We start from the raw sequence: 21,256 nt of genomic DNA, 5'->3' as shown, positions 1-21,256 counted from the left end.
TTCATTTCTAAGGTAGCAGTTGGTTTTCACTGAACCAGCCACCTCTCTCTATTCTCTGCTCCCAGCACTAGAGTGTTAAGAGTTAGATCCTTAGAGAAACTCTTTTAATGTCTCTTTGAAGGGTGGTACTTTTAAATATCTTTTCTGCTATGGGAATATGCAAACAGATTTCTGCTTCATGTTGCTTTGGTACTCTGACTTGCGTGTTTTGTTTTGCGGGCTAGAATGTATTCTATGGAGACTATTTGGCTTGTAAAGGAATTGTGATAATCAGTTTCTTATGTGAGAGAAGTAAAGTTCATTTGCAGCTAGCAGCTTCCCAAAGCTGGAGATGGGAAGGGGTTATCTATTCATCTGTGGCAGAATCCACATTTCTGGTTATCTGTTCATCTGGCAAAATCCAAGTGTCTAAAGTATTTGAAGGGGTGACTTTCAAAGCAGAGAAAACACCCTTGTGAGAAATGCAAGCCTGTTCATGTCCTTATTCAGTTGGGAAGCTACAGGGAGGAAAAGATGCCTGGGAGTTGGGGCTCACTGTTAGAATTGATATCAAGAGCGTATGTGCCTGCGAGACTCTTTTCACCTGATACTGAGCATGCTGGGGTGTGGCTAGTAAAACGAATACTGTGTGCCATGTTCACTTCCTTAGGGCTTTTTCTAAAAAAAAAGAAAGCACTTTAACGATAAAATTTTCAAGCAAATAATCCAGTTATCAACAGCATAGCATTTGCAGCCTACAACATACTGTATTTTATTTTTCCTTTTGACTCAAAAGGGCAGGTTTGGGGAAAGGAAGTGGAGGGAAGGCAACTTGCAGGAACAGAAGTGGGCAGAAAGAGCTGGCCCTTTCAGGGGCAGCTTTGTTAAATAGCTGCCTGCATGGTAACAGGCAGGCTGGGGATGTGGCTTTGCAAAGGGAAAAGGGTGGTGAAGAGGCGCCTGCTAGGCACAGGCAGGCAGGAATGGTGCTGCCTGGTTTTGGCTATTTCTGTATTTCTGCTGGAGGCATCAAAGTGATTCCATCAGTCTGTTCATCTAAGAGTAAAGGACACTGGGAGAGCTGATCAGTGAGTCACATTTGCTAAGTAGTTGAGGATGATACAAGGCCATCAGCCTAGAGCCGTGAAGCTCAGGAATTTCAAACCTGACTGTTACAATACCTGCAGCCCACATTGGTATGAAATCTCACCATCGGTAAAGTGTGTTCATCTGCACTGTAACTGGATCCTATCTGTAACCCCTTCAGGCTGGGTGTGAGAAGGTGGCTTATGCACTTGGGGATTCACAGATATTCTTGCACAGGAAGATAATTTGCCACATGCAGGGATGTTCCCCTTCATAAAATCATATGGGAAAAGAAATGGGCCACTGCTGTCTCGAAGTGAAAGTGCAGGGCATTAGGCATTGCACACCTGCTGGTTCATTGCACACCTTGCATTCACAAGTTAAGGGACCTCACCACCCCAGGACCCACGGGAGCCAGCATTCTGGTTCAGGCGGTCTCCCCAGCTAGTTCATTCCTGCCAAGTATACTCATAAAAGAGAGGCCAGTGGGAACAGGGGTTGTGCTTCCACTGTGGTGATTGGTAACCATGTAACTTGTGAATAGCATAATTTTATGGAAATTTTGTAGCTAAGCTTCAAAAGTAGTTGCCATTAGTTATCAGATGCAGCAACAGCTGAAAAAGGCTTTCAAACCAGTTCCAACTTGTCTTTTTAGAGATCCTGGTTGTGGACACCTGGTTTATTTTTCCAAAGAGGCTTATTTCCTCCAGGTATAGGTGTGCTGACAGAGGAGTGTTGATTTGTTCCCTGTTCATCAAACTGAAGGCCTCAAGGTGTGGCCACAGTTGGGATTCTGAATGACTAGCAAGGCATAAATTGATCATGTTTTGAACCTGAGGTGTCCACATTCCCAGGCCCTGGGGACCATATTCCTAATAAAATTTAAAACACAAGGGACATTTGTGCCCCTAGAGGAGCTTGGATGTTCTGGTTTGGGCTTTGGTTTTTTCATTTCTTCCTTTCTTTCTGTGAACTTGGTGAAACCACCTTCAGATGGCTCATTAGCCCAGTACTTGGAGTGTTTTGGTTTTGATTATATATATATGTGTGTGTTTTACATCATCCTTTTGTACATTTTTTCATCTCGGTTGTCATCCCTGTGGACAACCCACCACCACTTCCCCTGTGTGCCATCACCATTGTCCTGTGCGCTCTTCCTGCCTCAGCTTTGATCCTGTTCCCCTCTCCTCCCCGGTAGAATGTCTCTGGTTTGTAGTTGTTAGTTGATGTTTATTTTTACTTTTTACAATTACTATATATATATATACAAACACACACACACACATATATATATATACATTTTTTTTTTCCTGATCCCTGACACTCCTGCTATGAGTGAAACCATCTGTTACTTGGAGTGTTAATTGAACTCTTATGCACTGGGACACACACCCAAGAGTTTTACTATCCCGCAGATCATTTGTTTTTCCCTTTTCTGACCTGTCCAGCTCAAGGCCCATGCTTAGTGATACTACTGATAAGTTTTCTATTTCCAGATGAAATTCCTGATGAACCACAATGGCCCTAGTATTGAGAGGGGTGGAGGGAGGGCGGGGGGTCACTTCTCGTGTGGTGGTCCTATGGATATCAACTGGGTGTGAAAGCTCACCTGTCCATGTTATCTCCTGAGGGAAGTGCACACAGAGTATAAAATTTATTACAACCTGTTTAATAACCTGCTGTTTGCACTCAGGGAAAGCATGATGGTAGGAAATTGGAGGATGACTTAAAGCATTCCTTCTCAAGCTGAAACGCATGTCAGTTTATTTGTGAGGTAGCCCATCCTTGTGCTTACACTCTATTTAATGACAATGTTTTGCTTTTCACTGCTCAGCTTCATCGTTGTCTTTTTTTTGTATGTGATTGCAGGTCCCACAGGGATGGATCTCTGGCAGCTGCTGCTCACCTTAGCAGTGGCCGGCTCCAGTGATGCTTTCTCTGGGAGTGAAAGTAAGTTCTGCTTTCCCTTTCCTACCGCCAATGTTCTGCAACCATGCTGACCTCTACTGAGTTAGGAGATGCAAATGTCAAGTAACAACAACTAGAAAAGGTAGCTTTAAAATAATAAACCAAGAGGACTTGTCTGTGAGTGTTGATTTTTTTTTTTTAAAGATTTATTTATTTGTGCATACAGAACTGGGGTACAGGCTAGAGAAGCAGGGGCAGTGAGAGGATTCACCAGAAACAGAGTGGGGAACAGAACTGGCAGATTGACAAAGTACACTGCTGAGGGGAGCAGTGGACAAAACAGGAGAGGTCTGCCGCGCCATGTGGGTCACCTCCCTGTCTAGGGATCAAACTCATGCTGAAGCTGCTGCCATAGTGTGGGTAGTGCTATGCTTTACCCTGGGTGTTTTAGGGGGAACACAGTAGTAAGCGTTGGTGCTGATGTTTTCACATCAAATATACAAGCTGCAAAGCATGCCGAGGGCATTTGTGTTGCACGAAGCCAGCTCTCTTCATCCTGGGGCTAGGGAGAGATATTGAAATTGCACTCAAGGGTTACTAACCTCCCTGTCACTCAGCTCATCTCTGACGAAGGTTAGCATAGCCTATTTCCAGAGCAATTCCACAATTAAGGCTTTTTTTTTAAAAAAAGATTTATTTATTTATTCATACAGAACTGGGGTACAGGCCAGAGATGTGGAGGGTGAGAGCATTCACCAGAGACAGACTGGGGAGCAGAACAGGCAGATTGACGAAGTACATTGCTGAGGGAGCAGCGGGCGTGTCAGGAGAGGTCTGCCCCCGCCATGTGGATCTCCTCCGGGGCAGGCGGGGATCGAACTCATGCGGAAGTAGCTTAAATTTCTTAGTGCTGTGCTTTAACCCGCTGCGCCACCAGGGAGGGCCCAATTAAGGGTTCTTAATCACATTTTCTAAGAGCGGAAATTTCAGGTTTCCAATAAATTTCACCTCGTACTTTTAATTTAAGACCATTTGTTTAAATGTGAAAGACGAGACACCCAAAATAGTTGCACAAGATACTCAGAAGTCATGAGCAATCTTCACCATCTCAATAATTCTCCCTCCTTTATTATACTCCCTTCCTAGTGGAGAGGTCTTAATTGATTCGAACTTATGTCTCAACGTCTCATTGCAGAAGTAGTTGGAACAAGAGGGCAATGGAGGGGGGGAAATAAGGATTTTTCTTTCCAAAAAGAAGCCTGTACTCATAGAGAGGTGACAGACTTTTTTAAAAGTCGCCTGAGTACTTGATTTTTCCCCTTGCTCAGTCTTCACCAGAGGAGAGAAACGATCTGTCTCTCCTGTGCTGGCAACACTCTGTTGTTGCATTAAGGAGGGTGGGGGCGACTCCCTTGCTCACGGAGCTCATGTGGAAAACACAGTTTAGCAGCAGAGGTGGTGGTGGTGTCTTCTGATGTCCTCCCTGACCTTTGAGCTGGAAATAAATTCATAGTAGTGAGCTGCTGAGGTAATGAAGAGACCAGGAAGGCTCAAATATGTTATTTTCTCTCTTAAAGCAATTTAAAAATATTTATAGAAAAGAAGTCATAATTGTTTGAAATCTTTCTGGGTCTCTCTGGTGTTACAATGTCAACATTATGCAAGTCCAACAGGGAGAGAATTGCAGGCTCCATTTCAGCAGCTTTTCCCAGGGCTGGTTTTAGATCCTGGTTCTGAGCCAAAGAATTACAGCTGAGATCCTGCACTCTTCCAAAGTCAGGGTGGCTTAATCTCTACTTTCTTCACTGAGGTGACTTTCACTCCACTGGGCAAGGCTTGAGGAATTGTCAAAACCTGTGCAATGAAACTATGGCAAAGGAACTCTTTCAATAAAATTTAAAATGTATCCTCAGCTGAAATATTAGGGCTCAAATTACCTTTTAGAACTTGAGAATCTTCAAAGAACATCTATTTCTGTTGCTTTGACATTTTAGTAAACCTCTAACTTCAGGAAATGGAAGAGCAATGCCATTTTCTGGTTGTATCTTTTACATGCTTTGTTTTTTCTGGTTTTTTGTTTGTTTGTTTGTGAGGAGCAGAAAGTAAGAAAATGCAATGATATTTATTAAGACCAAATCATACAGCTATCAATCCTTAAACATAGTAAATAATTTAGTAAAGGAAAAGATTTCTTCCTTTCCTTTATGCTTAGTGGACTAACCAAAACTCCTTTGCAATACACCTTAAATTGGTCTAGGGATTGTTAAGGACAGAATATGGTATTTACAGAAGAAAGTGTAGATGGGCATGTTCTAGCATGAGAGAGTGTATGTGTGCTTGTGTGTGTTTGCCAGCCATGGCCATTTATCACACAGAGTAACTAATGATATCATTCATGTGCTATGTATTCTTTCCTGCCAGGTCCAGATGGTAGCCAAATTATTTTATTTTTATTATCTCACCAATGTATTAAAATATAGGTGAGAATTGGGGGGGGGGGGAGAGGCACTCCTGTAGTAGGACCAACCATTCATTTGAATACAGTTCAGTCAGTGAGTGACGGGCCCGTGCTGAGTAAGGGATCTGGGAGGCGTCACCTGCAGAAAAGTTGTCTGGGAGCAGGAGAAGATGACAGATCTGTATGTCTGGGGAGGCTTGGCACTTGAAACCTTGAGTAGGCTTTTTCTTGCCTGGGCAGATGAGCAATTAGAAATATACCAGCCCTGAGAGGATTTTTTATTAAGTCTAATTGCCCTATGGGAAATTTAATGAGAATTAAACTTTGAACAATGCCACCATTGTACTAGCTAGTGCTTTAATAGGTGCTCCCTCTTGGTCTTTCATCCTTAATAGGAGTCTCTACATTGACTCCTCAAGGGAGTTTATCAAGTCTCAGGGAGAATTTCTTTTTCCAAAATCAGGAATGACCAACAGTGCCTATTTTCAGAAGACTTCTCTGTTAGCTGATTGCATTAAAACTGTTGCTCCTGGGATGATGACCTTGATGAAAAATGTGATAAAAGATTCAATGGGTATTCTTTCAAAGAATAATTTATAAAGTAGGTGATACATCTCTACTATTTTAATCCACCCACAACTGAACATCCTCTTTGACCTCAGCAGCCTCAGGTGAGTGCAGGTAAGGCCTGCCATTCTGAAGAAGTTCAGTCTACTGGACCGGTGGGGCACTACAAGACAGTAAGCTTTGAGAACTAGATTGTATAATGGATACAAATGGTAAAGATACTCTGAGTAAGAATAAATCCAGGTGATGGCCTTCCCTGGTAGTGCAGCAGGTTAAAGCACAGTACTAAGAAGCTAAAGCCACTTCAGCATGAGTATGATCCCCACCCCCGGAGGTGATCCACATGGCACAGCAGACCTCTCCTGACCTGCCCACTGCTCCCCTCAGTAGTGTACTTCATCAATCTGCCTGTTCTGCTCCCCATTCTGTATCTGGTGAATCCTCTCACTGCCACTGCACCTCTGGCCTGTACCCCAGCCCTGTATGCACAAATAAAAATCTTTTAAAAGAAAAAAATAAATCTAGGTGGATCAGAATGGTTAACTGAATAGATTTAGTATAGCTATTTCTTTAGAGCTTTTTACATTCAAAGGTTGAACTTAGGGGTCTAAGAAATACCATGTCCTCCCTGAAGGACTTTAATATGTATTAAAAAGACCAAGAATATACAAAAAGAATTATGAGATGAGGCAGCATCTGTTAACATTGAAATAGTAGACTCGAACAGATAGAGGAAATAATGACTCAGTAGAAATGACTTTTTTTGTTGTTCAATAAACCCTCCCCTCTTACAGCTGAAGTTCCAAGGGGCTCTGAGAGGTTGCTTAGACATGTGGGAGTTTTGTTTTTGTTTTGTTTTTTTAAAGATTTATTTATTTGTTCATACAGAACTGGGGTACAGGCCAGAGGCTCAGGGGCAGCGAGAGGCTTCACCAGAGACAGAGTGGGGAACAGAGCAGGCAGATCAAGAAGTACACTGCTGAGGGGAGCAGCGGACGGGTCAGGAGAGGTCTGCCGTGCCATGTGGACTCCTCCCGGGGCAGGAGGGAATCGAACTCATGCGGAAGTGGCTTAAGCTGCTCAGTGTTGTGCTTTAACCCGCTGCGCCACCAGGGAGGGCCGACATGTGGGAGTTTCTTCAAACAAGCTTTAGAGTGATGCTTGCAGCTGGGAAACAGTAAAGGGTATGTATGTTAAATATTTTCAAAAACAAACAATCCAGGGCTTTCCAGTTACATGGAAATTGAGGGGGAAAGACACAGAGCTTTAGGGTGCTGCCATCACTATGAGGCAAGAAGGAATCTTCGTGGGTATGGCCTGAGTCCAGATACATCAGCAACCCTATGTCACCTGCCCCTGGTGTCACAGATGATTTTGATGCTGAAGTTCAGCTGGTCATAGCAGACCAGATTATGGTCTTGCTTATCTCTCTTGTCTCTACAACACTTGCTGTCTTTTCTGTCTGCCCATGAGACCAGAATTGACCTTTGCAGATGATTTAAAGCTGTCAGCAATTCTTTATCAAACACCTTTATGGATTCAAGGTTACATTTTAAACTTACGTTCCTCCCGTAAAGGAGCTCGTAGTTTACAGAAGACAGACACACCAGCGTAATTTAATCGTAGAACCCTTAGGTGATTAAAGGGTTTTAAGCAGAGTAATAATATGGTTAGATTTTCATTTTGGAAATAATTCTGGTAATAGGATAAAAGTGGCTTTGAGTGAGAAGAATGTAAAGGGAGATGATGGTGGTAATAGGTCAGGAGAGAGATGAAGTAATGTGAGAGTCGTGGTAAAGGTTAGATGGCTCACAGACAGAAGAAGTATTGAGAAGAAGGACTCGCTGGGGCTTGGCGTCCAATTCTATGTGGACTGTCAGCGCTTTCTGACTCTATCTAAGTCTAAGTTTCCATGTTTTTACTTAACGGTGTCAACATCAGCAGTGGCTCACTTTTACTGCAGAGAAGTCCTGGCACACAGCTCAGCCTCCACAGAGAAGGGTGCTTGCCTAAAGGGGCCCTGTGGGAGGTGATACACTGAAGTGATGTCACACAGTGTCAGAGCCATTTTTTCTAGCATCTCTGCCTTGGGACTGAGGGTCCACAGCAGAGACGAAAGTCTGAGTTCCCTCCTTGCATAGTCTGGACATTCCTGACTATATCCTGAGACCTTGACATCTTTGAGTTAGTTATCATCACTAAAGTATCCTTTTACCTCATAGAAGGCAATGTAGGCAGGATGAGTTGATGTCAGCAAAGCTACATTTGGGCAGAAACTAGAAGGTCCCAGAATTTGGGAATATGAGGAGCTACTTCCACAGTAGCTCAGTGACTCATGCTTAGAAAGAAGCTGATAGGGTGAGTGATTAGGTTTGTGCCTCTGCTGATTAGTAAATAAAAGGACTGGAACCACCCAACAATTGTCCAAAATCTTGAATGACTGATTACTTCCAGTCTACTGCAGGCCGGTTCTGGGAGGCAAACTGTCTCCACCGCTTGGTGACCTACACTGGGGTTCCTACTACGGAGTTGACGGGAATGTGTAGACACAAGGTGTGGCATGGTGCTCGGTGTGGCCAGAGTTCCCATTCTTGGACACCCGCTTCTCGGCCTCCAGCTTGAGGCTCTCCTGGGCCCAACTATGCAGAGTCTACACCGACTTGGACCTGGCCAGCCTGCCCTATCTGAGCTCAGCCTCAACAACAAGGGTCCAGGTCCCTTCCACCACGGGGGTTGGTTTCTTCCTCACCATTCTAGTCATGGGTCATTTCCCCAAATCTGGTACACTTTACTGCTTCACCTTCAGCTCTCAATCAATGCTTCTCCAGATGCCATTTTACATTCTGAATCTTGTACTATGTGTGTATTAAAAAAAAAAAACTAAAATTTTATAATGCCACGAATAAAACAAAAGAGGGAAAAAAAAGTTCAGCATTGCCTAAAAAACAACAGAGCCCTCGACTAAGACATCTCTTGAGGTCTGGTCTGGGTTGGTTCCTGCCTGCTTCTCTGTGCCTCTGACTTGTCCTTAGAGGAGGCACCAACAACATCCACCTCAAGGGCGGACCTTCTTTGTTCCTATGCAGCCCTGACCTGGAGCATTTCCAGACAACACCCACCGGGTCTTGTAACCATGATGTCATTGGTATCAAAGCCTCCCCATCCTCTGTAGTTAGTAGTGTCAAGGCAGCGATGATGTGTCACATAGACACACTTGAAAATCTGATGCGACCGACACACAAGAAGAGTGTTCCCGGGTGGCTTCCTTGCCAGGCCGGGCCGGGGCCAGGCTGGGGCCAGGCTGGGGCTGGGACCATTCTTTGGTCCAGGCAGCAAATCTGAGTTTTCTCTGGTCTGTGTTTTCCAAATGTGCTCAAAGTGAATCCACAGGATTTCATCAGATCCATCTATGGGGAATCTCTGTTTCTGTTTATATAACACCAAACTGGGCATGAGCCCTAACCTTAATTTGTGACAGTGTCTGTGTTTCATTTCCACCACAAGCCTGCAGGTATCGAAGCAGGGTGGGTCACGTTCCAGCCAGGGAAGAAATGTTTCTGGGTGTTGCTCTGAAAGCTCTCACCAAGAGGTGGGGCTCCAGGGAGGGGCGGAGGTGAGGTGGTGACATTTGCTGGGAGTCCCTCTCTCTAAAATGAGATTGTAATGACATCTGTTTCAAGTTGTGTGGAAAAGACTGGATTGAGCTTGAAATATATGAACTTAATTCTTTTCAAATGACCACTGCTGATCCTGGGTAATACAATGCTATAAATTTAAAACTCACGAGACCTTAAAATCCATGAAGGATGTTTTGTTCATTCTTATGTCCCCTGTCTTCTACCATTCTGTCACATAGAGTAGCTAGCGCTTCAGTTATTTTTATTGAATAAATGAATGAGTTGCAGCATCATGACCTGGAACTTCCCCAGCCATACCCATAGTTGTCATTAATGCTGTTTCCCTCTCCCATCTAACAGGGAGTGGTTAAGATTCCCTCCCCAATGGGAAGGGTGTGGAAAATAGCTGTACCACTAAAAATAACTGTAAAACCCAGGACCACTGGCCATCAGGAAGCCCAGATATCCTTATGCCCTGCCCTAAACCCTGATTTTGGGCTTTCCCAGAGGAGGGTATGATCTCATTTGCCTGCCACCAGGTCCAGAACACCCCTCCCCCCCACTAATGCCTGAGTGCCTAATGCCCTTCCTAAGTCTTGTCACCTTCCTCCAGGGGCTGATCTCTGTGCCCCAAGCTCCCAGCACTGACCAGCAGCTGCACTGAATAAACCAGTCACCACATCAACCTCCTGACACCACTTTTATCTATGCCCCACCTACCTGATTAACTTCCCTCAAATATTGACAGACAGGCAGAGGTGTACGGATCCTGCAGACCAGATCCCAGATCCAAATTTCCTCTGCCCCTTTGGACATTGAGTTTAGATGATGAAATAATTTGTACCAATAATTGGATTTTCCCAACACCATCCCATATTAAGTTTTTCCAGTGCTCCTGTGAGAGCCCCTCTTAAAGTAGGAAAACTAGAAATGGCAGTTTACTGATTAAGTCAGTATACTGATAAAATCCTTAGTTTCTTGGTCTCTGAATAGTTTTCAAAAAATTTATAGTTTGTATTTTCTAATCTTTTAGTAAAACCTTGCATATTTATGAAGGGAGTATAGTATTTAGAACATTTGACTTCTAGATAGCCATGTGCTATATGTAGTATGAACAGACTCACATAAGTAGAGATTGAATTGGTGATGTTTTCCACTTTATTTTAGGAAATTGGCTGCCCCCAACATGAGAGATCTTTTTTTTTTTAAAGATTTATTTGTGCAGGGCCCTCCCTGGTGGCGCAGTGGGTTAAAGCACAGCACAAAGAAGTTTAAGCCACTTCAGCATGAGTTCGATTCCCGCCTGCCCGGGGGAGATCCACATGGCGAGGCAGACCTCTCCTGGCCCGCCCGCTGCTCCCCTCAGCAGTGTACTTCGTAGATCTGCCTGTTCTGCTCCCCACTCTATCTCTGGTGAATCCTCTCACCCTCGCATCTCTGGCCTGTACCCCAGTTCTGTACGAGTAAATAAATAAATCTTTAAAAAAAAAAAAAAAGATTTATTTGTGCATACTGAACTGGGGTACAGGCCAGAGGCTCAGGGGCAGTGAGAGGTCTGCCACTCCATATGGCCACCTCCGGGGCAGGCGGGAATTGAACTCATGCGGAAGCGGCTTTCGATTCTCAGTGCTGTGCTTTAACCCGCTGCGCCACCAGGCAGGGCCGAGAGATCGTTTTTTAAATAGGAACATTTTGTAGCTGTCTGACTTCCCCTCTACCCAGCCATTGACTTTGCTACTTCCTTGGTTGACGCAGTTGCTTTTCTTAGCAGTAGTTAGTAATTAGAAAGAAAAGAAAGTGTTGCTGTTACAGAATACATCTCCATAAGAGGGGTAAAAACATCACAGTGCAGGAAACAGGCACCATTTCCCTGCCCCCATGCAGCCATCTTGCACTACAAACTCTAGCATGGCATGAACCAGACTTCCTGAATGGGGGGCAGCTGGGAGGGAGGATGGGGGAGACAAGTCGAGGAAAGATATGTAGAGACAATTGTGAGGAGACACAGATGAGAGCTGTGTGGGATGCTGCTTCTGGTCCTTGGCTGAAACAATGGCAGCCATTATCTTGAACTCCAGGTGGATTATGTGGTACATTTTGAATTTTTAATATCTTTAGGACCTGTCTAAACCCTTTCTTGTGGTTCCCTGCCAGAAGTTACCTTAGATTTATGGCAAGCTTTCCAGCCACCCACTTCAGGCCAAGCCTGTTTGGGCATTTGCCCACAAGGGAATGAGTAGGTTTTGGAGTTTTGGGGGGGGATCTATTTTTTTATATCCTTCCTCCTCTTCTTTTCTCTATGTATAGCATTAAAAAAAAAAAACTTTCAATCAAAGAATCTACTTTCTTTGTTTTTGTGCATGGACGGGCCCTCTTTTAGAACATGTGCCATTTTATAGCTTGGAGTCCCTGGGAACCAAACCCCACTCCTGTCCCCCAATTATGCACTAACAATGAGAGCAGGAGAATAAGAACTGAGGAGAGTTGTCAAAGAGCCCTAGTCAGTGTCGGGGCCCAGCTTGGCCAAATCATCCTGCAAGAAGTAGAACACCGCAAAGGGCATGCACAGTCAGCCCTGGCTAATGGACAAGCTGGTGGATGACTGCGCTGACTTCCCTGGTCAGCTTGCCAGCACCATGCTCTCTGCATGTTTGCTCTGAGCTTCATAAGCATGGTTGACTCGCTCTCTCCCCTTCACAAATATCACTGAGCCTGACTTCCTGGAAAGTTCTTCTCCAGGAATAGAGGGTAGAAGGAACTAGATTAACTTCTGTGCATATTCAGGCTACATTTGCCAGTCAACCTGCTATGTATTCAGCCATCACAGGTGTGAAAGGTGAGAGTGTAGCCACCCTCCAGGACACCAAAATATCCTGGTATTTCCATTGGGTGGGTGCTAAAGACTTGTGTTATTAGCTTTAAAAACGCATGCTTCGTAGGAAAAAATGGAGAGCTATTGAAGACAAAATGGTAGATTGAGCATTTTTATTAACATGAAATGTATCAAAAATGATAGTTTTCTGTGGAATTTGAGGGAGTGATTTCTCCAGCATGTTGATTGGAAATAGGTCACTATAAACCCAAAGCCAAAGTCTTTGGTATGGGGAAAAGGTCAGCTGATGCTTTAAAGTAGAAGAAAGAAGGCAACACTGAAAATCTAGGCAGGGTGCTGGTCATGAAAGTACATCAGGTAGCTGTGGGCACAAGGATGGTTCAAGGGTCTGAATCAGCAGAGGCTGACTGCATCTGCTGCAAAGGTTTTGGCAGTTTCTCAGAGCCATAGTTTTCTCACCTGGTAAGTAGAAGGAAAATACCTTGTTTAAAGTGATTGGGAAGACATCCCAAGTAAAGCACCAGCTGAGATAACACAGGGAAAGCACAGAAGTATTCAGTTACCCCAAGGCCTAAATAAATGTGCAAACTAAACAATGCATAATTTGACTTATAATAATACATACTTTAAAAAGCAGTTCAGTGCATAAGGAAGCTTAAGAAACTAAAGTCTGAAAGAGGATTCTAATGCTTAAAATGTTTTCAACAATAGACTTAAGACATGATGACATGAATTTTTTATGAAGTGGTGCTGTTTGACAAATGTGTCAAGTGGAAGAGGGCTTAACCAATGCTCTTTGGATAGCATAACATAGACCAAATCGTCGGCTTTATGACTCAAGCATGTACGTGTATGAATTCCAGCTCTCAGCTTCAACTTTGTGACTCTGAGCAAATTAATATCACAGCACTTGCATTTCTCATCTTAAAGTCGATGAAATAGTAACTTGTTCAGAAAGCCATCCATGAGAATTAAACGACATGGCATGTCGACAGGTTTTCAGTAAAGGCTCATTTCCTGTTTGCCTTCTCTTTAGGAGAGCAAGAACAAGGACATTGCTGTTCAGGAAAGTATTTTGTGCCAATGACAGTTATCCCAAAGGTGAATGAGCTGCTGGCTCAGATTGGGCTGGGGTTAATGTGCGGGGTTATGGAATTCACCTGCCAAGGCACTCTGGTGCCCCCATGCACAGCTTTGTACAATAATTGTTTTGATTGTGTATGATATGTTTCCAGGTGCAATTTCTTTGAAATAATCCATTGAATTTTTTAACAGCAGAAAAAACAGTGGGTAAGCTGATCATTTTGCTCTCTGTGGTCAATGAATTTCTCTATTGTTGGAATTGATACCCCATGGAACATGCAATTTACTGCTGGAGATTGAAGTGTAAAAGATCTAAATGTGTGACTTCAATACACCCACTAAGTTAGGGAATCATTTTTGTAACTAATAGAAAGATACTCAGTTGTAGCAAGCAAAAGGCATTTCTGGTCACCTCCTTAATAGCTGTCCCTATATTACTTCAGGGCCATCACTTACTGTTCACACCCATCCACATCCAAGTGTTTCAAAAACAAAAGGTGGAATTTATTTGCCGGTATTTTGACTCTGAGGTTTCCTTTTAAACAGCTGATATTTGCATCCACCTTGTTGGAGTTAATGATCTCATGGGAACTTTAATCACTAAAAAAAAACAGGTAAATTTGAAAATGTTCTAAGAGAGCTCAGACAATCTGCTGAAAGTGTGTGGAGGTATCCAGGTGGTAGTGGCATGAATCACCTTTCCAAAGTACCAAGACTAGTGAGCCCACCGTTCATCCTAGGGCAGCAGGTAGGCCTCACGCTGTGCCCTTACTATCCCCATGCTTTTTGGTTAGTTTGTGTGTTTTTGAGTAGCATGGCTAAATGCAAGTAGTTTCATAAGGTTAAGCACTTATTTTTTATAAGTCCTTCCTTACTTAATCAGAAGAATACTATTGGGTAGGAGTTCACAGAACATGGAGTTAAAATAATCTTCAGGGCCCTACCTGATGGTGCAGTGGGTTAGGACACAGCTCTGCAAGCTAGCGGCAGTAACTTCAGTGCCAGTTCGATCCCTGGCCCCAGAGATGATCCACAAGGTGCAACAGACCTCTCCTGACCTGCCTGCTGCTCCCCTCAGCAGTGTATTTCATCAGTCTGCCTGTTCTTCTCCCCACTCTGTCTCTGGTGAATCTTCTCACTGCCCCTGCACCTCTGGCCTGTTCCCAGTCTGTATGCATCAATAAATAAATACATCTTTACAAAAAATAATAATCATAAGAAATTGAGGGCATGAGTGTTTTACAATCTTGGCACCATTGACATTTAGGCCAGATCATTTGCTTCATGGTGGGAGGTGTTCTATGCCTTGTAAGACGTTTAGCACCCACGGGGTGGTGCCAGTATCATCCTCTTACCACATATATACCCATCTCAGTTATAACAACCAGAACATCTCCAGATATTGGTAAACATTTCCTAGTCTACTTGCAGGGTTCAGGGTAAACTGGCAGTTGTGTGAGGGGGTGTCAGAGTAGATAAAGAGTGGTTAAGTACTTGCAAGAGTAAAAGAAATATCGATGCACATCGTCACAGTACACTCCTTATGTCTTTGCTGCTACATTTGTTCAGCCATTTTCTGAGCAAGGTAATTGAGGGATTTAAAGGCTTTCCCAAATGAACAAATAGGTTAAAAAATATGAGAGATCACATGAGATTTCCATAATGAATCTATGTACAGAACTCACACAAGGTGTCATAGGAACCCCATGAGAAGAAGAAATGCTTTTGGCTCAAACCAGAGACATAAACTATTGCTATAGTAAGAAAATATCACTCTCTAGGCCTACTCGTAAGTGGTACAGAGTTTTAGTGAGCAACTTGAGTCTTGAAGTTATCAGAGACACCTGTAATTTTCTTCTCTTTTCATACCTGCTCGAACGATAGCAAAGCATCAAACAAAAATGCTGCCATAAAGACAAAAACTGCAACCCATCTTTCCTTAAGTGAAGCCACAAATATCAGTGACACTAGAGAACAATAACCAGTCACAGCAGTAGCTTAGCCCTGCGTATATTCTTCAAGTAGACATCAATCAGTTCATCTAAGGTCAATTCATGCAAAAAAGGCATTCTCAGCACTAGGAACACCTGCTTTAAGCTCTAAATCTGACATTGCATATTTAGATAGAAGTAAATATGCCAAAGTAATTATCTGCCAGTACCATGGAGATTGGGCCAGAATTTCCAAACTTGATTCCAACGTGTTCTACATTAAATGGGCATTAGCAAGGAAAGTCCGTGGAAAACTTGTGCCTGATGAAGCCATATTTACATTAAAGCCTTCTGCATTTCCCCATTTACCACCACTCACCCTTCAACAGACTACCTGTTCCAGAGGTAGTCTCAGGTTAAACAGAGCAGGAGTTCTTAGCTTTAGCATATGCTGTAGTAATGGTTACGAGCCACATTTGTTTTGGAAGATCACCCTTCAAGCCTGTCACGGTGCTTGTTTATGAGGAATTCAACAACTTAAACACCAGCTAGCAAAGCCCCGTGAAAGCACAGTGACATCTGAGTGCTGCCAACAAATGCTTCCTGTCACTTCCCCCCCACAACCTTGAGAAATAAGTCTTGGTGGCGTGAACTAGGAGACATCACAAGCATTTATTTTTTTAATAGCATGGGAGAATATGATTGCAAAGCCAGCTGTTGAAATTAATGTAATTGGTATGAGATTAAATTTCATCAGTCTTAAGACCTGCTTTTACCACCAGTGAAATCCATCTGTCATATTTAAGGTTACATTAATATAGAACATTCCACACACTGAACTGTCTATCTCAAGCCATTAGAATAACCTTGTCATGCATGCTGTTGTTTTTTGTTTTTAACTCTACAAGTGAAACAAACAGATGACAGGTGGATCTTTTGGTACATTAGGAATCCTTGAGAAAATATCCCCTATATTACTCTTTTCATTTCAATTTGATTATATTTATGAGTAACACTCATTCCATCCCTGGCTTCACTTAAAAATGGAAACCACTCATTACTAAAGCTCTCAAATTTTCCATTCAGTGCGTTTGCCCCCTTACACTCCCATGATTTTGCATCCCCATTAGTTTTCACCCCACCTTGATAGCTGCTAGCCAAGCATCAACATGGCTCTTTTGCCATTCTCTCCTTTCCACCTGCTGCTCTCTAGTGGAGATTCTGATGAACAGCAAAATATTAGGGAGCCTCAGGGGAGTGGCCAGTGTCCACGGCCTTGTGAGAGATCATTCGGATAGCCGCAGGCTGTTTGGACACTGACTGACTATAACTTACACTTACAGGAGAGCTTTATTTATTTTAACATTTATCTCCTTATGCATACAAGAACTGTGGTACAGGCCAGAGGTGTTTGGGAGTGAGAGACTCTACCAGAGACAGAGTGGGGAACAGAGCAGGCAGACCAACTGAGATACAGTGCCAAGTGGAGCAGCGAGGGACACAGAAGAAGTCTGCTGCGCCATGTGGGTCAGCCTTGGCCGGGGATCAAACTCGTGTAGCAGTAGCTATGGCTACTTTCTCAGTGCTGTGCTTTAACACGTTATGCCGCCAGGGAGTGCATCTATTTTGGGGCTTTTTTACAGGTTTCCATAATTTACCAGGAAAAAAAAATTATCCTTGCCATATGTTTGTTTCTCTGTACTCTCATTTTCACCTCTTGTGAAAGCGGATATTTTCTCCCTGCCTTCTCCAGTCTTTCAATGTTCCAAATCTTGCAAAAATGAACCAGCTGGAAAAAAAAAAACCTTAGGATTTAGAAGCTTCCAGTTACTAGGGGAGAGGGAGTGCCATGAACTCATATCACTAACAGACACCTGGGCCATGTGTGTTCCTGCTTCCCTCCAGTAGCCTGTGAGGTGTCTGTGGTAGTCCCCCTTTTACGCCAGAGGAACTGAGGGGTTGAGAAGATTGTGGTGACTCACACAGCACGTGGCACATGAGAGCTAGAATTCAGAGCTGACAGAATGTCCCTGTGTGCCCCCTTACTGTGCTGGCCACCTCTGCACAGAGAGTGTTTAGCCTGCTACCTGCTGATGGAAAAATACATGATAATGACATTAAATCTCATGGTACTATCCTCATTTAAAAAATCATTCTTCTTGTGATGAATATTGAACAATTGGTGTGCTGACTTGCTTCAGTCACAAAACTGATACAGAGTAGAGGCCACCAACTCCCACAAGCTTGAGAACCAGCTTGTGAACCAACAGAGCAAAACTTCTAGGTGCAAGACTATTCGGTGCAATAGTGATAGAAACTGTGTGTCTATGTGTTGATTACTAGACCCGTGTGTGTGTGTGTGTGTGTGTTGACTGCTAGACCATTTGGCATTGTTTTTGTGGCTGTGGTTTTTTTACTCATGTTATCCTTGATAATTAATACCTTGTTAAGTGACTTGATAACATTTTTGTAAGGCATTAAATATGCAATTTCTTTTGGCTGATTTTTTTAGATTTGCATATTATTGCAGTCCTGTTATACAACCTATTTAATTTCTAACTAGAGTGTGTCTGTTCACACAAGTACACACACTCACACACATACACACATGAGCAAGTGCACACACCTACATTCTTTCACTGTCATGATAGGAAATACATCTCCAAGTAGGTGAGAAAATTTACTTTGAGTCCCAGTCCTGCCTTTACTGTATGGGTGAAGTGTGCTGTCGAAAGGACCAATACTCAGGATCTAAATTCTAGTTTCCTGCCTTCCTGCCTGTTTAAACTTTGTTGTCTGGACCTGATAAACAACCTCAGTGAGACTCAGTTGCCTCCGTAAACCAGGGTTGGGTTACATATGTGCCTCAATCGTGTGGATTGCAACAGACCTTTCCATCCCTGTGAGCGGTACCGACTTTTGTCCAACAGCTGAAATCCTTGAATATTTAAATGCAAATCAGGTTAATCAAAATTAAATAGCCATCACTAGGATCCGTTTTCCCACTGGCTCATAAATGATGTTTGTCTTCCTTTCTGATAGATATTTAGCTGACAGAATTCCTTCCATCTGGTTTTCTCTCTTGCGGTTTTTCTGATTCATAACCTATAAACAAACATTAAACTGGCATGGTTTGAGAGATCCTAGATTAAGCCTTTTATAAACAAATAGGCTTATGTATATAATGACATCTTATATTTAGTTTGCGTGTGTGTATGTGGATTCAAGTTTTCTGGTACAGGGTGATCTGACTAGATAAATGAAGGTCAAGTCAAGCCACTTGGTCATCTAAACCCACCCCTGGAATGTTCCTTGGACTTTATTTTCTCCTTTCTACAGCTAAGTTCTCTTGAGTTTGCAGAACTTTGGTCCCCCCACTGTTCGGAATTGAGCATTCCTGCTTGGTATGACTTGGTATTTTGGAGCTCCTGGAAATGCTACTATATTAATTTCTATGGAATAATTTTTGAGCATTCCCAGATCCCAAACATAACATACCAAGTCATACCATACAGAAACACTGTACTTGCAGATGGCAAGAGCAAACTGCCTGAGAACCTTCCTGTCCCCTATGCTGACCTTATTTCAGTTTGTTGCCTTTCTTGAAATGTACTTGTCTTATAGCAAAATTTCAAAGCCTTTTATCCCTCAGATTTTATCCTCCCACCTGGAATTTTTAGAATTCCAAAAATAACAACCACCTTGTTTTGATGACTAAGGTACTGTTGAGGAAATGGATTTAGATCAGGCCTTTTCTGCTTTCCTGCTGGGAGCTTCCATGGCCTGCACCTGTGGCCTTGCAGCCATCTAGGCTGTGTGGATGCCAGGCCGGAGGCACAAGTGCCTTTGATGATGGACACGTGGTCCCAGAGAACAACAGCGCATGCGCATAGGTAAATAACAGCCACCTGACCTAGAAGGACAGGATAAAAGGGCAGCCTCACTCTGGGGCTGCAGTTGCTGCCTCCCTGCTGGCTGGCCTTTCTCTGCCTCAGCATTAGTTTCACAGGCCTGTAAAATCCACAAAAGGCTCCAAAATTCTCTTTTCATCTTCAAGTGTAGCTACTCAGACTGGGTGGGTTAAAACAGTAGATACGAAAGAATGAAAGAATACCTAGAAGTTTGATGGCGCTGGGGGTGAGGGGAATACAGAAGATATTTTCCTTTCTTCTTCCTCTCTACATTCTTTGATCTCACTCTTACCTCTCCTCCCAATCCAGCCTCCTAGTTCTTTCTCTCAGTCTAAGAATCTTCAGTGAAAATCTTTAAAAAGGAAATAAGAGGTATCTGTTTTCAAGAGTGCCAAGCTTTTTGATAGTCAAGTGTACTTTCTAGCTAAAAGAACTATACCCTTTAGGAATCAGCTCCATAGCAACAAAAAACTTTTCTTAAGAACTGGGTTTAATCTTTTGATGGCTGGGTTTATTTGGATGGGCAATTTTTCTGGGAGATAAAAACAAGACTGAAGAACTGAGAGTGAACCTAGTCTGGGAGGGTTGCACAGTAGATATGAAAAAAACAAGAATACCTAGAGGTTTGATTGGGGGGAGAGAGGGGGTACAGAGATATTTTCCTTTCTTCCTCCTCTCTCTGCATTCTTTGACCTCACTCTGCTTATGTCTCATCCCAATCCAGCCTCTTACCACTTTTTCTCAATCTAAGAATCTTCGGTGAAAATCTTAAACGAAATAAGAGGTACTTAAATTTAAGGGTGCCAACAAGCTTTTTGATAATCAAGCATGTTTTCTAGCTAAAAGAACTGCACCCTTCATTAATAAGCTATACAGCAGGAGAAAGCTTTTCTTAAGAACTGGGTTTAATCTTTTGATGGCTGGGTTTATTTGGATGGGTAATTCTTCTGGAAGATGAAAACAAGACAGCAGTTGGACTCAGGGATCTAAAGACGAGTATAAAGGGAATGTCATGTGCACTGATGGTGGGAAATGGGCTTTGCAAAGCCTATTAGCTTTCGTCCACCTTCTAGTCACTGCATTTTTCACAGGTGACACACATAGAAGCATAATGAGAGCCAAAATGTAAGAGCAGAGTTATCCCTCTGGTGTGTTTTTCCAGATTCCTGCTCTCACCCTCCCCTCTACGGCCCCACTGACCTCAAAGGGCCTTCTTGCCAGGCCATGGAGTCCCTCTGAGCCAGAGGGCTGGGATTACAGCCAAAGCTGAATGAAGGTGCAAAATGTATGACTAAAAAAAGCCTTAACACGTGGCACTGGGTCTAGCAGATAAGTTTGTTGGAGAAATGGTTTATAAATAACATGGAAAGGGGTAAAGGGTCAAAACACTAAGTTGTTTGTTACTTGAGGTCAGTCACCATTACTGATACTGACCCCAAAAACAAAAAACACTAAGGGGCTCCCTGAAATCAATGACTTTCACCCGGGCTTACTCACTTTTATCAAGTTGTATAATAAGGACTCTTAAATAAGGTTTCTTTTCAGAATATACTGAAAACGTTATTCCAGAAGAAACAAGAGAAAGCAAATGTAGGACACCCCTCACCATTGCTTTTCTGTGGATGATCTAAAGCTGGGGTGCTGTCGAAACAAATATGTAAGGTTATTATTGAAAGGGTTGCTTTCTCGTCTGTAAAACATCCCAGGAGCTTAGATGTACTTATGAGGGAAGAAAGAAAGATCAGTCATTTGGAAAGTGTTTTCTCGTTGCTCTTTGTTTCTGGTTTGGGTTAGTCTTCCCTTTCCAGAGCGAGAGGGATCTGGGTTCAGAATTCCCAAGACCAGAGATTTAGGGCTCACTACCTGGAGGCTGGAAGCTATGG

General features: G+C 43.1%; 1 protein-coding gene across 1 annotated transcript in view; it reads left to right on the top strand.

Moving 5' to 3' along the window:
• Positions 1-2,940: 2,940 nt before the first annotated feature.
• The window catches only part of GHR (growth hormone receptor), a 111,058-nt gene continuing 92,742 nt past the window's right edge, over positions 2,941-21,256 (top strand). Inside the window, exon 1 of the mRNA XM_004678346.2 lies at positions 2,941-3,015. Within this exon, the coding sequence (XP_004678403.1) occupies positions 2,946-3,015 (70 nt within the window). The 5' untranslated portion in view covers positions 2,941-2,945. The remainder of the gene's footprint in view (positions 3,016-21,256) is intronic.

The sequence above is a fragment of the Condylura cristata genome, unplaced genomic scaffold (genome assembly GCF_000260355.1).
Source record: "Condylura cristata isolate star-nosed mole 26May11 unplaced genomic scaffold, ConCri1.0 scaffold00007, whole genome shotgun sequence".
Taxonomy (NCBI): domain Eukaryota; kingdom Metazoa; phylum Chordata; class Mammalia; order Eulipotyphla; family Talpidae; genus Condylura; species Condylura cristata.
Note: the sequence above shows the minus strand (reverse complement) of the source record. Positions and strands in the feature narration are given on the sequence as shown.